Source organism: Sus scrofa, chromosome 11 (assembly GCF_054392235.1).
Source record: "Sus scrofa isolate SSC_HxYL_T2T_F1_AM1 chromosome 11, Sscrofa_HxYL_maternal_Yorkshire_Landrace_v2.0, whole genome shotgun sequence".
In the NCBI taxonomy this organism is placed as follows: Eukaryota; Metazoa; Chordata; class Mammalia; order Artiodactyla; family Suidae; genus Sus; species Sus scrofa.
Window position 1 is genome coordinate 11,883,655 of NC_139393.1, and position 16,835 is coordinate 11,900,489.

Here is a 16,835-nt window from a genome sequence, read left to right on the forward strand (position 1 = left end):
GAAAGAACATTTTTTTCTTTTTTTTTAATTGACTTTCTACAGTTTATTAAAATTTTTTAAAAGTTTTAATTGAGGTATATTTGATATATAACATTATTTTAGTTTCAGGTGTGTAGCATAATGATTTGATATTTGTGTATATTGTGAAATGATCACTTACAGTAAGTCCAGTTACATCTGTCACCATTCAGCATTTAATTTTTTTATTTTTTCTCTTTTGATAAGGACTTTTAAGATTTAGTCTCTCAGCAACTTTGAAATATTCAATACAGAATTATTAGCTATAGTCACCAGGTCGTACATTACATACATCTGACAGATTATTTCTTTTTCTGTATGGTTTATATATCCATTTTAGTTTGTCTTTTTTTAATGTGTCCTATGTAATCTTTTTAATTTAACTTTCTAATTCATCTGAAGTTAATTGTACTTATTTTGGAATGTTAGGTTCTGAAACACACAGTTTTCTATATGACAATTTTTTCAATACCAATTTGAGCTAAAATGCTATCTTTTAAGAACACCTTAAAGATTATTTTTCACTACACTAGCTTTTCATAGAATTACACGTGTAGCCATTCACTTTGAGAAGTAGAATCTTTTTGATTTGACTCTGATTTCACACTTGTCTCAAATTATTATTATATATGCTTCACTGTAAAAACATTTACTTACATTAACAATATCATAGTAGTACATGATCATGGGAGCAGGTGAAATATCCAAAGATTTATGATTAAAAGGCTAATACTTTCCCAAGGAGCCAGTATTACAAGTCTTACATATTTTTTCACCTTTTTTCTCTGTTCATACGAAGACACGCTTACACATATGTGTATACATAGATATTTCATATTATAGGTGTTTCAAAGACTTATTCTGAGTATATCACAAACACAAAGTAGTATTATATCCATAAATATGATGAACTTCATATGAGTATCATCAAGCTTAAGAACTAAAACATTACCATAAGCCTGTATGTATCTATCCTTGGTGGGAACTTTGTTCTATTCCCAGGTGTAGAGATATGTTGCAGGTGCAGCCTTAAAAAAAAAAATCTTTTCAGGAGTTCCCGTCGTGGCGCAGCAGAAACGAATCCGACTAGGAACCATGAGGTTGTGGGTTCGATCCCTGGTCTTGCTCATTGGGTTAAGGGTCCAGCATTGCTGTGAGCTGTGGTGTAGGTCACAGATGCAGCTCAGATCTGGCGTTGCTATGGCTCTGGTGTAGGCTGGCAGCAACATCTCCAATTAGACCCCTAGCCTGGGAACCTCCATATGCTGCGGATGCGGCCCTAAAAAGACAAAACAAAACAAAAACTCAACCTCATGGTTCCTAGTCGGATTTGTTAACCACTGCGCCATGATGGGAACTCCATGAGTAAATAATTTAAAATTGTCAACCATCTGAAAATGAAAATAACGCTGATATTCTCTATTATTGAATTGTATAGAATTAATAGTAATAAATATTATAATTACACATAATTATAATAAATATAACATAAAGAATTTCATGATATCCCAGCAGAATTGCATTAAACTCTAATTAGGTGAAGTTTTTTTTTTTCTTTTATTTTCTGTTTTATTCTAGATGGTCCCCGGCCTTCACAGAAAGAAATTATATCTCTGCGGGCATTTATGCTACTTTTCCTGAAGCAGCTTATATTAAAGGTAAAACAATTTTTCATGTTTTAAAATTGTAATATATTACTCAAAATAATTTTTGTCATAGTTTAAACCATTATTGTAAAATTAGTAGTAACTACCTTTAATTCATGAATTATTTTCAAAATTCTTTAAATCTTGGTATTAACTTTTGTTGAACTTAATTTTTTGTTAAAAACCTGAGATCCTCCATACTAAAGGATCTAGCAGAAATGGACAAGGAACAAATGCATGCAAAATTGAGCATGAAGCTTTTATTCCAGAAAATGATCTATGTTCCTGTTTTAAAAGGCTTACGTTATATATTTTGTCACAGTAGGATTTTTAAAAGATTAAGACAAACAGAAAATAAAGGTAAAGTACACAGCAATTGCTATTGTAAAGTTTTACAGTAATTGCATTGTTTTAAGAAAAGAATACATAGCTAGAAAATAGTAATATGAGTATATTTAGATGATCAAAATATAATTTTTTATAGTGACAGTCAATCAAATAGTAGTACCTTTAGAAGGATTAGACATAGTTTTCTGAATGTTTACTTATTTAAGTTGAAATAATACAGCATATGAATTATGAAGTACCTAGACATTTTAATTAAAACAACACTTTTTAAGTTGTTCATATTTTCTATTAAAATGACATTTAGATGGCTGTTTTTAAAGTTTTAATTTTAAATTTAAGTTATTTTTTAAAAAATTAGGATCGAGGGGTCAAAGAAGATGAACTTCAGAGTATATTAAATTACCTACTTACAATGCATGAGGTAGGACATGGCCTGGGTCTTCTATTTTAATAATTTTATTCAATGCATTAGAAAATATAACTAAATAAATATTGATTATCCTTATCATGCAGGATGAAAATATTCATGATGTGTTACAGTTACTAGTGGCTTTAATGTCAGAACACCCAGCCTCAATGATACCAGCATTTGATCAAAGAAACGGAATAAGGTATGATTATAATAGTAGTATAATTAATAAACTTGAATACAGTTGTGCTTTCTGGATTAGCTCCTACTCAAGTAACTTTAGAGTAAATATAGCAAAATCTTATACATAAGAAGGAGCTAGATATGGAAATCTGTTATTATTAGTCCTCTAATACTAAAGGAGATTGGTGTAGTATATAGAAAATTGGTCTCAAGAAAAATAATTATACGAGTTCCTGTTGTGATTCAATGGTAATGAACTCGATTAGAATCCATGAGGATGCGACTTCGATCCCTGGCCTCGCTCAGTGGGTTAAAGGGTCTGGGTTGCCCTGAGCTGTGGTGTAGGTTGCAGCCAGCTCAGATCCTGTGTGGAAGTGGCTATGGCATACTCTGGCAGCTATAGCTCTGATTTGACCCCTAACCTGGAAACTTCCATATGCTGCACATGCAGCCCTAAAACGCCAAAAAGAAAAAAAGGTAATTGTATTGATGTTGTTGTAGTACAGACATTTTAAGTAGTGGGAACAGCAGACTTTTTTTGCAAGAAGATGAGTGAGAGTTTTATATTTAAGCAAAAGAGAGCTTGAGAAAGAAAATTCTATGACTTTAGGCTGAAGAGCTAGATAGTGGCTAGGTTTGGAAGATCCATATAATGATAAGTTTAGATTTGATTTTGTTGATGAAAAAACTAAAGAATTTTGAATATAGAACTGGATGGCTCAGGTTTCTGTTTTGCTGGATTTATAATCAGTGGTGTGGAAAATGAGTTGTAGGAGTTCCCGTCGTGGCACAGCACAAATGAATCCGACTAGGAACCATGAGGTTGTAGGTTTGATCCCTGGCCTCGCACAGTGGGTTAAGGATCTGGCGTTGCCATGTGCTGTGATGTAGGTCGCAGACACGGCTTGGATTAATGTTGCTGCGGCTGTGGCATTAAGCCGGCAGCTATAGCTCAGATTGAACCCCTAGCCTGGGACTCCACATGCTGTGGCTGTGGCCCTCAAAAGCAAAAAAAAAAAAAAAAAAAAAAAAAAAGAAAAAAAAGAAAGAAAGAAAATGAGTTGTAAAAGGACAAAACTGATGTAGCAAGATCAGTTGTGAGATTTTTATTCATCAATATTAGGAATGATGAGCTAGGGTAGTCACGGTGCGGTGGAAATGATAGAGATGAAATGGTTTTGAACAGGAAGCTGAAACTGAAAGGATTTGAAAACTGAGTTTAGGTATGGTGTTTCTCTAGTAATTTTGTAGATCAGTAAAACAGTTTCTTGCTTGGTATTCTTATGAATTTAAACCTGTAAGCTAGCCTCTTAGGGATTCGCCCTTTATACTTTTCTGGAGCCTGCATTATTTGAATGAATAAGAAATCTAGGTTCGCCACGTGCACCTCAGTGAACTTCCATAGGTAGTGACAAGAGTTTGGAAATAATATATCAGTAAATGTCAAGGGATTTTATTAGTGCTTCTTTTATGTGGCCATTTATCAGCAAATAACTACTTTCTAGTCTTGAAGGACTTCCTTTTCAAATCAGAAAACCAATTACTTTATTTCTATATGAATATTTAACTTGTGACATCACTATTACTTTGAGTTTTACAACTCATGAGGTTGCTAATCTATTTGAATAAGAGGATTATGCATTTAATTATTAACAACTATATTTTCTTATTGTGAGGTTGAAGTGAAATTGCTGACACAACTAATTTTACCAAATATAGGCAATTTCATATGGCTCAGGCTAATATATAATACAGATAATTACACTCCTTCATAAATTATATTCAGATAGAACACTTAATATCCTTGAATTTTGATCCCAGTACCTACCTTATTTATTATATTAAAGTGATAAATTAAGAAATCAATAGAAAATATCCCCATCACCTTTGTGGATGATACCAACCTTAGATTGGTTGATAAGGTGAAATTAGAAATAGAATTGTGCATTGTGTTGACACATGGAAGTAGTTTTTCAAATGTATAATATGAAAGAATTGATTAGGCACAGTGAATACAAAGGTTTTGTTGCTCATGGTTGACACTAGCGGAACATGTCCCATTCTTACTAATGTGTTCAAATTAATCTCGAAGACGGAAAATTTGCCGTTTAAATTTTCACAATTAATTTTAATTCATACATGTTAAGAAATGAACACAAAGGAAGAACTTAATTTAATTCTGGTTATATTTTAATTGGACTTAAGGAAGACCTTGTGATAATACAACACTGAACTGAACATCAAAAAATGTGATATTTTTATATCTGAAAATGTTCAAAGAAAAGACAAGATAGTTTTTTTTTTTAATTTCCCCAATACATTATTTTTTTTCTACTGTACAGCATGGTGACCCAGTTATGCATACATGTATACATTCTTTTTTCTCACATTATCATGCTGCATCATAAGTGACTAGCCATAGTTTCCAGTGCTACACAGCAGGATCTCATTGCTTATCCATTTCAAAGGCAATAGTCTGCATCTGTTAACCCCGAGCTCCCAATCCATCCCACTCCCTCCTCCGCCCCCTTGGCAACTACAAGTCTGTTCTCCAAGTCCATGATTTTCTTCTCTTTGGAAAGATTCATTTGTGCCATGTATTAGATTTCAGATGTAGGTGATATCATATGGTATTTGTCTTTCTCTTTCTGACTTACTTCACTCAGTATGAGAGTCTCTAGTTCCATCCATGTTGCTGCAAATGGCATTATTTTGTTCTTTTTATGGCTGAGTAGTATTCCATTGTGTATATATACCACATCTTCCTAATCCAATAGTCTATCGATGGACATTTGGGTTTTTTCCATGTCTTGGCTATTGCGAATAGTGTGGCAATGAGCAGGCAGGTGCATGTGCCTTTTTTAAGAAAACATTTGTCCGGATATATGCCCAAGAGTGGGATTGCTGGGTCGTATGGTAGTTCTATATTTAGTTTTCTAAGGTACCTCCATACTGTTTTTCATAGCGGTTGTACCAGCTTACATTCCCACCAACAGTGTAGATATGTCCCCTTTTCTCCACACCCCCTCCAGCATATGTTATTCGTGGACTTATTAATGATGGCCATTCTGACTGGTGTGAGGTGGTATCTCATGGTAGTTTTGATTTGCATTTCTCTAATAATCAGGGATGTTGAGCATTTTTTCATAAGCTTATTGGCCGTCTGTATATTTTGGAGAAATGTCTGTTCAGGTCTTTTGCCCATTTTTCCATTGGGTTCTTGGCTTTTTTGCTGTTGAGTTGTATAAGCTGTTGGTATATTTTAGAGATTAAGCCCTTGTCAGTTGCATCGTTTGAAACTATTTTCTCCCATTCTGTAAGTTGTCTTTTTGTTTTCTTTTTGGTTTCCTTTGCTGTGCAAAAGCTTGTCAGTTTGATTAGGTCCCAAAAGTTTGTTTTTGCTTGTAAGGCTGATGTCAGAAAATGTTTTGCCTATGTTCTCTTCCAGGAGTTTGATTGTATATTGTCTTAACGTTTAAGTCTTTCAGCCATTTTGAGTTTATTTTTGTGCATGGTGTGAGGGTGTGTTCTGGTTTCATTGATGTGCATTTAGCTGTCCAGGTTTCCCAGCAATACTTGCTGAAAAGACTTTTTCCCATTTTATGTTCTTGCCTCCCTTGTCAAAGCTTAATTGACCATAGGTGTCTGGGTTTATTTCTGGGTTCTCTATTCTGTTCCATTGGTCTGTATGTCTGTTTTGGTACCATTACCACACTGTCTTGATGACCGTGGCTTTGTAACACTGGCTGAAGTCTGGGAGAGTTGTGGCTTCTGGGTCTTTTGTGGTTCCATATAAGTTTTTGGATTGTTTGTTTTAGTTCTGTGAAAAATAATTTCTTATTTTACACAGTTTAGATAATTTCCTGGCTGAATATATTAAGCTGGAACAAATGAATTAGGATTCACCTAATTATCTTATTATAAGTGAACAGTCATTAACTTATCTGTCAGTAAATTTCCTATTACACTGTATCTTGTTTTATGAGAGATGCTTGTCTAGTTGTGAAGAAAATTCTGTATAACATATATGTCTGATTCCCTTAGATGTTTTCTTGTTTCAGATGTTTTCTTGTTTCATAATTCCTGTCAATCTAGGATGTACCTTATACTTTTTGCCCTTTACCTCAAATGTTTACTAAAGAATAAGAAACTGTGGTTGTTTGTGATTATATGTTTGAGTGTAGTCACATTTTTAGGTTGTAAGGTTTTACTTTGGTTCTCAAGATTATTTTTGTTGTTAAATGTTCTTATGATTTTCTGAATATTTCTTTTTTGATGTGTATAACTGTTCTATTCTCATACTAGTCTTTTTTCATTCCTGGTATGTTTCCTTGAAAGTTCTGAAAATAGATTTCAGTGTGAATATAAATTCATGTAGGAACTTGAGCCTTTTGTCAAGGATGCACAAGCCTCATATTCCAAAGAAAATAATCACTCTAGAGTTAACTTCTCATAGTCTCTTCTTCAGGAGAGTAATACAAAAAGAGAAATATTATCAACAATGTGTTATTTTATTTTGTAGTAATATAAGTACTGTTAAACATAAAGTAGATATCATTAACTTTTAGTGATTTATTTTCCTTTGTTAATAACACTGAAATGATAGGAAAATTAATACTGCATCTTCTATTACTAGCTTTTTTAGTTCAGCCTAGATTACCTTCAAAATATAAAATGACATTTTATTTTTTAAAAGATATTTGATAGAGTAAAGCACATTCTAATTTTATAGGGACACTACTGCCACCTGCAAAGAGCCTTCTTAAATTTTAGAATCATTTGCAAAAGAATGTAGTTCTTCCTGCCCCCTTTTAGTTTCTTCAAATTACTTTTATTTTTTTGAAGAAAAATGAGATAAAATTTCTAAAGTAACTATGAATATTATAATGAATTTGACCCTGCCCTCATATAGAATTTGAAGTAACTGTATGTTAGCTTAGATCATGTGTTATAAGAGACTTTTTTGCTCCATATAACAGAAAACTTCTCAAACTAATTTAAAACAAAATAATGTGTTTATTATGGAAACACATTAGGGTAGGAACCAGGAACCAGAAAGCTATGAGGAAACAAGTTTGCTTTCTCTGCTATTTCCTGTATAGTTGCTTTATTCCTTCTGTGTAGAGACCACTGGCCATCCTATAGTTTCTCTTCTAAATCATTTTTCTTTTTTTTTTTTTGTCTTTTTTGCCTTTTCGAGGGCCACACCCACAGCATATGGAGGTTCCCAGGCTAGGAGTCTAATCAGAGATGTTGCTGCCAGCTACACTAGAGCCACAGCAATGCCAGATCTGAGGCGCATCTGCAGCCTATACCACAGCTCATGGCAACGCCAGATCCTTAACCCACTAAACGAGGCCAGGGATCGAACCCACAACCTGATGGTTCCTAGCCGGATTTGTTAACCACTGAGTCATGACGGGAACTCCTAAATCATTTTCTAATTCAAGAGCCTAACAAAGACTAGATACTGTTTCTCAGAACTCATTCTAATTTCTCAGAAAAGAAAAGTAATTGAGCAAGTATGTACCCATGGTCCAATTAGCTATAACCAAGAAAAAGGTCATCAAGTACAAATGCCAGAGGAAATTCAAATAGAGGAGGAACTGTGGCTTAACTATGCATAGACCTTAAAATTGAAAGTTTTGTTCAGTGTAGTGGGAGGCAGTATTTATGAACAACCAGTAATATGGTCCTTTTGCATATATATTTGAAGGTCAAATTTAAAGAAAAATTAATATGATAGTTTTTAACTGTTCCAAAAAATTTTAAATCCTAAGAGGTATTTTACATTTTATGTATTTATAATTTATTCATAAAGTATAGAGTGCTTATATTTGTAGTATTTGTTAAGTGCTTAAAAATCATTCATTTCTATATATTTTAGGGTAATCTACAAATTATTGGCCTCTAAAAGTGAAAGTATTTGGGTTCAAGCTCTGAAGGTTCTGGGATACTTTCTGAAGCATTTAGGTCACAAGTAAGTTGATGTTTTTCATAATGAAATATAGAAGTATCTACTGAAATTGTATTTTTACTAGTTTTTTATCTCATATAATATATGAATTTGACTGGAGTGATCTTGCAATGGAAAATAATAGCTTCTTGTGGTAAAGGTTGTAAAAATGTTTTAAAAATAATACTTTTTAAAATAGTAGATTATAGGAGAAATCACATTTAAGTAATATAGTTTATTCCTATTTGTCTGTTGGAAAGAAAATACTGTTCTTTTAAGGATATAATTAAATATTGCATCAAATAAAATAAAGCACATAGGGATTTGGTTTCAATGGAATTTTCTTGACACAGGGAAAACCATGCATATCGAGGTCTTCCTAAGAGCACTCTTTTGCTCACATGCTAAGTCAGTATTTAATATTTGTTGGTATTCTTTTTGTTTTATTTTAATTTTTTTGTTTTTAGGGTTGTACATGCGGCATATGGAAGTTCCTAGACTAGGGGTCAAATCAGAGCTGCAGCTGCCAGCCTACGCTGCAGCCACAGCAATGCCAGATGGAACCACATCGGCAACCTACACCACAGCTTACAGCAACATGGGATCCTTAACCCACTGAGTGTGGCAATGATTGAACCTGAGTCCTCATGGATGCTAGTCAGGGTTGTTACTACTGAGCCACAGTGGGAACTCCTGTATTCTTTTCTAATATTGAGGCATATTCTGATTCAAAGGTCTTATGATATCTCTTCCCCTCCCAAATCTCAAATTAGATATTTTTAAAATCATCTGCTGATATAATGCATTTTTTATACTATGTTGTCCTGTGTGTGAATAGTCTTGTTTAAATTCATCTTCTATACAAATGAGACCAATACAGTAGTACTGCTACTTAGTACTGATAGGTTGGGTTCCTCTCAGAACTTTAATATTGCTAATTCTTTTTGATATGTTGATTTACCAAGAGTTTATTGATAGCATTGATTAAAACTGCACAATATTCAGATAAAATACCTCCAGTATGCTAAATAGTCTAGAAGAGTAGATACTATTCTCATTTTGGTGCCAAACCAGTAGTCAAGTTAAGAGAGAATAGAGATGTTACAGATACAGGGAATAGTTCAACAAGCCAGGATTATAGGAAAGAGTAATGCATATATGAGGAACTGTAAGTGTATTAGGTGATAGAGTATTGGGTGAGAGTATATGCACTTTTAACATGAAGAGATAGGGGTCACTCATTTCACTTTAGTAAAATCAAAGAATTGACTAACAATGCATGTAATGGAAGTTTTTAAAAAATCTGTAAAAGTCAGGAAGTATAAAATGTGACATCTAACATCAAACATATCTGCCATATAATAAATGTAAAAGTTTTTAAAAATTACCTATAATAAGGAAAAAAATCACAGTTTTGCACAATAATAAAACCCAGCTCTAAATGAAAGAAACACACTGAAAAACAAAATGACTTAGAGAGGGTAAAAATAAATGGATGAGTAAAGCTATACTACATAGATACAAATGAAAAAAAAGAGTAGGAATCAATATCAATACAAGCCAAAAAAGCAATATACTGTAGAAAGAAAGATGCTTTATAATATTAAAAGTTGAAACTTTCATGAAACAAATTGCTAGAGAAATAGATAATCATTAATATTTTAAAACATTAAAACAAACTGCGATTCACCCCAGTTCATGAAAAGTCAAGGGTGAGAGTAATCCAAATAATAAGGTAAATCTGATTAATATAATTTTAGTATTAGTATGGTTTTTTGATTAATGTAACTTCAAGTGCTCTTGGAACATGCATGAAAATTTGAAATGGTGTAGTAGGCATCAAAGAAAATTCTGAAACATAGAAACAAAACAGACAAAATTCTCCATGTCTTGGATATTTATAAATAATGCTCCAATGAACATGAGTTTGCAGGTCTCTTTTTCTATATGTAAAATGGAATGTTATTTAGCCATAAAAAAGGAGGGAAACCTGTCATATGCCACTACTTGGATGAAGCTTGAAGGCTCTATACTAAGTGAAATAAGTCAGAGAAAGACAAATAATGCATCATTTCATTTATATGTGGAATATGTAGAAACTGAGCTCATAGAAACAGATAACAGATCCGAGTTTTCCATAGGGTAGAAAGTAGAGAATGGGAGAAATGAGTGAATGTGGTCAAAAGGCACAAGCTTTCAGTTGTAAGATAAATGAATTCTGTGGATGAAATATGCAGCATCATTACTATAGTTAACAATACTGTACTGTATATTTGCAAGTTGCTAAGAGAAGAGATCTTAAATGTTGTCATCATAAGAAAAGAAAGAAAACTTGAAGATCCCTGGTGGTTCATTGGGTTAAGGATCCAGTGTTGTCACTGCTGTAGAAACTTCTGCATGCCACAGGCACAGCCAAAAACAAAAAGAAAAAAGATAACAATTTTGCCACTATTGAGAGGTGGTGTTAACTAAACTTCTGTGGTAATCATTTTGTAGTATGTATACAGATCAAATCATTGTCGTACACCTTATACTAATATTGTATTATATGTCAATTATATCTCAATAAAACTGGGTGGGTTAAGGCTTATAGGCAGCTGTAATAAATTCACTTCTCTGTTGGGGTACATCGATAGTGGCGGGAGGCCATATCTGCCTGGCATACTGGGGTCAGCCAGGGATATATGGGAAATCTTTGTACTTTGTGCTTAATTTTGCTGTGCACCTAAGACTACTCTAAGAAGAAAATTTATTTAGAAGACATATGTGGGGAGACGCTGATAGGGAAATAAGAAACAAAAATACTTACTTATATTGGTGAAGGGAGTATGAATAAGGAGGAATGGCCATGAGTTGAGCATGAAAACTCTGTCTTTTTATGTCATCGTTATTTTTTACCCAAGTAAAAGTATTGTGCATTTTAAAACCTGATTAATAGAAGTTGGTAGAGCAGTATTTAAATAGGCCAAAGTAAACGTTCAGGAAAAAAAAGTTAATGAGGCTAGAGAGGGGCATCATATAATGAAAAAAGTATAACTCACTAAGAAGATACAACAATTTGCTGTTTATATACTTAACAGCATAGGTGAGGTATAGAAAGCAAAACTGACTAGATTTGAAAGATAAAATAGCTTAGAGTTTTAACATATTCTTCTTTTTAAAAGAACCATCGGAGTTCCCGCCGTGGCTCAGTGGATAACGAACCCAACTAGTAACCAAGAGGTTGTGGGTTCGATCTGTGGCCTCACTCAGTGGGTTAAGGATCCAGCGTTGCTGTGAGCTGTGGTATAGGTCGCAGACGTGGCCCAGATCTGATGTTGCTGTGGCTGTGGTGTAGGCCAGCGGCTATGGCTCCAATTCGATCCCTAGCCTGGGAACCTGTATATGCCCTAAAAAGACAAAAAATAAAAATAAAAAAAATATTTGAACAAAAATGTTCGTGGCTTGATTAACATGTATTTTCCCAAGCACAGATAAAACACTTTTCAAATGAGGCTGTAAAATTGTCTCCATAAATTTAAATAAATTATTGTCATATAGATGACTTCTCACCCACAGGAAATCAGTGATAGAAATCAAACTTAAGAAAATGGAAATATACATATTTTAAATAAGTACAAGATATTGTTCAAATTATAAAATACTTGGAAACAAAGATATTGAAATTTTTACATACTTTTATTTTTAAGAATTGGCCTAAGTAGTATTGGAGGCAACTTATAACTCTAAATATATTCAAAAAAAGAAACACATTTTGTCTTTTTCCCCCCAGATTCTCAGTTTTATGGTAAATATAAGAGTACTTTAACATTAGGACGTATTTTAGTATGATCTACTTGTTAACAAATTATAGAATTTGTTTTATATATATATTTGTTATATACAATCATACTAATACTAGTGGAATACAAAATTTTTTCATAAAATTTGCTACCTACCATCAAAAAAATTCTTTGGAAACCATGAATAAAAAATGATTTTTTTTTAACCTGATGCAGATTTTTTTTTTTTTTTTTTTTGTCTTTTTGCTATTTTCTTGGGCCGCTCTCGTGGCATATGGAGGTTCCCAGGCTAGGGGTCGAATCGGAGCTGTAGCCGCCAGCCTATGCCAGAGCCACAGCAACGCGGGATCCGAGCCGCATCTGCAACCTACACCACAGCTCACGGCAACGCCGGATCGTTAGCCCACTGAGCAAGGGCAGGGACCGAACCCGCAACCTCACGGTTCCTAGTCGGATTCGTTAACCACTGCGCCACGACGGGAACTCCCTGATGCAGATTTAACACAGTCCTGTTTAGTGGTGAAATGTAGAAGCACTCTTCCTTTAAATAAGTAACACTCAAGACTGTTTTCACCACTTCTGTTCAATGTCATGTTGAACAATGTATTGACTCTATAGAATACTCCACCTAAAGATAGCAGAGTTATTTTCAAGTGCATCTGCTACATTCTCCGGAATGTATTAATGTCGGGCCATAATACATAAAACAAGTTTCACTAAGTCTAAAAGAATTGAGATGAAACAAAATACGTTCTTTGACCACAACAATATTAAATTAGAAATCAACAAAAAGTTTTTGGAAATTGCTAGATATTTGGAAAGTAAATAGCACACTTTTAAATAACTCTTGGGTCAAAAAGTTACCACAAAAAAATAATAATTTTATTTCAGTAAAAGCAAAATCACAACACATAATAATTTATTGAATCCTCATGCATTGCTGATGGGAATGTAAAATCTTCCAGCAAACACTTACCATACAACCTGACATTTATATGCTTAAGTGTCTACCCCACAAAAATGAAATTGTATGTTCACACTTATACTTGTGCATGAATGTTCTTGGTACCATTATTCATAATAGCCAAAACCTGGAGATTATGTACTATCAATTGATAGATAAATAAATGAAATATTATATACTTATGTAATGGAAAACTATTGAACAGTTAAAAAGAAATGAATTATTGATGCATGCTCTAATGTTAGTGAGTCCTGCAAACATTATGCAAAATGAAAGAAGCCAGATGCAAAAGACTAGATATTGTATGATTCAATTTATTCGAAGTACCCAGAATGCAAGTTAGTGGTCCGTGATAGAAGTGCAGATTGACTACAAATGGACACAAGGGAACTTTTTAGGGTAATGAAAATGTTCTTTAATTGGGTAGTGGTGATGATTCTATGACTCTGTAAGGTTTTAAAGAAAGTGCTGGGTTGTACCTGTACAAAATATTTGACTTTTAAGTTATATATATTATACCTCAATAAAGATAATGAAAACTTTAAAAGTAAAGTTTAAAACTCTTAGCATGTGTAGGATAATAGTATAATTGCCTTAGATAAAGGAAGTATTTATAAAATGATAAATAAATAAACATAAATCATCCAGGAAAAAGTTGATAAATGTGACCTTTAAAATAAAACATATTTTAAAAGGTACCATAAAAAAGTGAAGGGACTAAGCCGCAGAGTGAAAGATAATTGCAGATTGTTTGGAGTACAGTGGGCTTGTATCCCAAATATATGAAAAACCATGCAAACTAATATGAATAAATAAAAAACTATTAGGAGAATAAAGAATATAAACAGTTGGTTCACTGCAGAGCAAACTTGAGTTGGCGAATAAGCGATGGGCAACTTTAGTAGCAATCAAGAAAGTACAAATTTTAAAATTTACGTTTAATGCCCCCTAGGATGGTAAGCTTTAAAATTTTTGACAGTATCAAGCGTGGCAAGGATATATGTAAAAGATTTTCAAATCCCTTGTAGAGTTGTATAATTGCTACAATCACATTGGGGAACAATTTGACAATTTTCGAAAAGATGAAGATACTCTAGGACTAAGAAATTATCTCCTTGACATAAAGACACTCTTATGTAGTGCACAAATGTTCAATGTAGCATTATGGGTAATGGTGGGAAGTTGGAAAAAGCGTAAAAGAATATCAGTATGATAACAGAGAAGTGAATTTAGGTATGTTTCTACATTTTGATATATTGAGATTTGAAAATGAATTACCAAAAGTTGACTGTAATAAACCTAATATGAAGCAATAAATCAAATAATAGAAGGATACCATTTATCCTTCCATTTATTTAATTTTTTAATATGAAAAAACAAAATTGTAATTAGTTGAGCAATAGATGTTTATCCAATAAAAATGTAAAGACATACTTGGTAATGTAAGATCAAATTCATGATACTGAATATCCTGAAACAGTGAAAAGAATAGGCTCATGGACGGGTATCCAGAAGTGCTTATTTTAATATTTTATTTCTTAAGTTGTGGTCATGGTAGCTACAGGAATATTTATTTTATATTTCCTTTCTTTTTACAAAATCAGGTTTAAAAAATATAAATGGGTGAGTGAAGGGCTAACAAACAAAAAGAATGCAAAACTTTGCTGGCATTATAGAAATCAGATGTGATCTGAATGCACAAAATAGAATGAGTTGAAGTTAAAAATTCAAAACAAAATATAGGAAAACATTATGTGTTGATTAAAGGCATACTTTAAGTAGATGATATTATGGTCATAAGCCTGAAAGCATCAGATATTGCATTCAGCTTTGTAAGGCAAACCGTTAGAGATAATGTAAGTACTTAATAAGATGCAGTAGTGTAGACAATATTTCTCCTTCAGAATGGGGCCGATTAAATAGGTAATATATAAAGATATAGAAAAATCGAGTATATATTCATAAAACTTGACTCAATACATGTATGTTCAATCTTATATCCTTTGAAAATATACTTTATGACTATAGGATATTTACTAAAAAAAAAAAAAAAATCATGTCCTTGGCCATAAATCAAACAATGTGGACACAGATTTTATTGGCCACCATTTTTTGACCATAATGTAATAAAATTCGAAATGTTTCAAAAACTGGTAAAGAGAAGATAATAAAATAAAAATAAGAAATTATCTAAAATTATCTATGTATGATAGCAAAAATATACTCAAGTATTTCCAGTACTAAAGAATAAAGATTAAAATTAGAGGGATGTGAACTCATATTACAGCATTGATTAAAGGACAAAAAAGTACCCTAGGAAATCCAAATCAATAAAGATGAAGATTAGCATCAAGAAAGCAGAAAATAAAACAACTGTTGAAAGGATTGCTGGTTACAAGAATGAATTTCTTGAAGGAATTGATGAAATGGATAAAACTTTTTCATATCTCATTAAGCAAAAATTGAGAGATTTGGAATGAAGTGCTTTTACAATTGTAGGACGATTATAATAATTATAAGAAAATATGTTATTTTATGGCAACATATAAGACATTCACATCTTGTCCTTGGTAATTATATCATTTTGCTTCGCATATTCTTAAATACTTATTTTGGGGTTTTCTGTATGTATGCATTACTACTTCTTCCATCAAATAAAATGTGGGAAGAGTAATATAAGATCATTAATAAACAAGGTAAACATAATCCTGTTTTGCTTCACTAGTGATCATCATCTGATATTTCAACAGACCCATTCTATGGTCCTTTAATTCTTTGCTATGTTTTGATGCATTTCCCCATAAATAGTGATAGATGCATGTATTTTTGAATTCCCATAGCTTACCCATTCTTAGTCTCAAAAGTAGAAGGCTGAGGGAACATAGGTTCAAATCTCAAAAATTTTACAATTATCCTAATAGACTGAAGGAGTTTGAAAAATATAACAGTGTCTACTATTTGAATAACTAATGATTCTTAACTATAGAATACTATATAGAATAGTAGCCTAAAATGTTCTTTCTGTTTATTAGGGAGGAAATTTAAAATGTAAGTAAAATTTTAGTACATTTCCTGAAAACCATAAAAAAATTTAATAACTACAGTTAAGAAGAGCTATACTATGTACCTTAATGGAGAGAATCAATTATATAAAGGTTCGTAAGAATGAATTTATAAACATAATGCAGTGTTTCAAAGAAAATTCCAGGTTTTATTTTTTTATTTTTTTATTTTTATTTTCCCACTGTACTTTTTTAAAAAATTTTTTCAAAAACTATTATAAAATTAACTCAGGTGAACAAACGGGTGAAATATGTCAATATAAGGTTAAAAATAAGAATAGTGAATGTTTATTGTGATGAGTCTAGTAGCTTTTATACCAAGGAATGAGCTTAAAAAAAGAGGTAAATAGAAACCCCAGGGACACATGCTAATGCACGTAGCTTTAGATGTCAGGAACATCATTAAATTGTGACTATTCAATAATTAGCAGCAAAAAACTGTTTAATGTCTGAATTGGGGATAGAGA

At 32.6% G+C, this 16,835-nt stretch overlaps 1 protein-coding gene across 21 annotated transcripts in view; it reads left to right on the top strand.

The window, feature by feature from the left end:
• The window catches only part of NBEA (neurobeachin), a 644,629-nt gene that overhangs the window by 161,443 nt on the left and 466,351 nt on the right, over nt 1–16,835 (top strand). For all 21 annotated transcript variants that reach the window (XR_014819172.1, XR_014819171.1, XM_021065197.2 and 18 more), the window contains 4 exons: nt 1,597–1,676; nt 2,371–2,433; nt 2,526–2,623; nt 8,492–8,584. Coding sequence is in view for 19 of the 21 variants with exons in the window: in XM_021065197.2 (XP_020920856.2) it covers nt 1,597–1,676; nt 2,371–2,433; nt 2,526–2,623; nt 8,492–8,584 (334 nt within the window). In the remaining 2 variants the exon portion in view is untranslated. The remainder of the gene's footprint in view (nt 1–1,596; nt 1,677–2,370; nt 2,434–2,525; nt 2,624–8,491; nt 8,585–16,835) is intronic.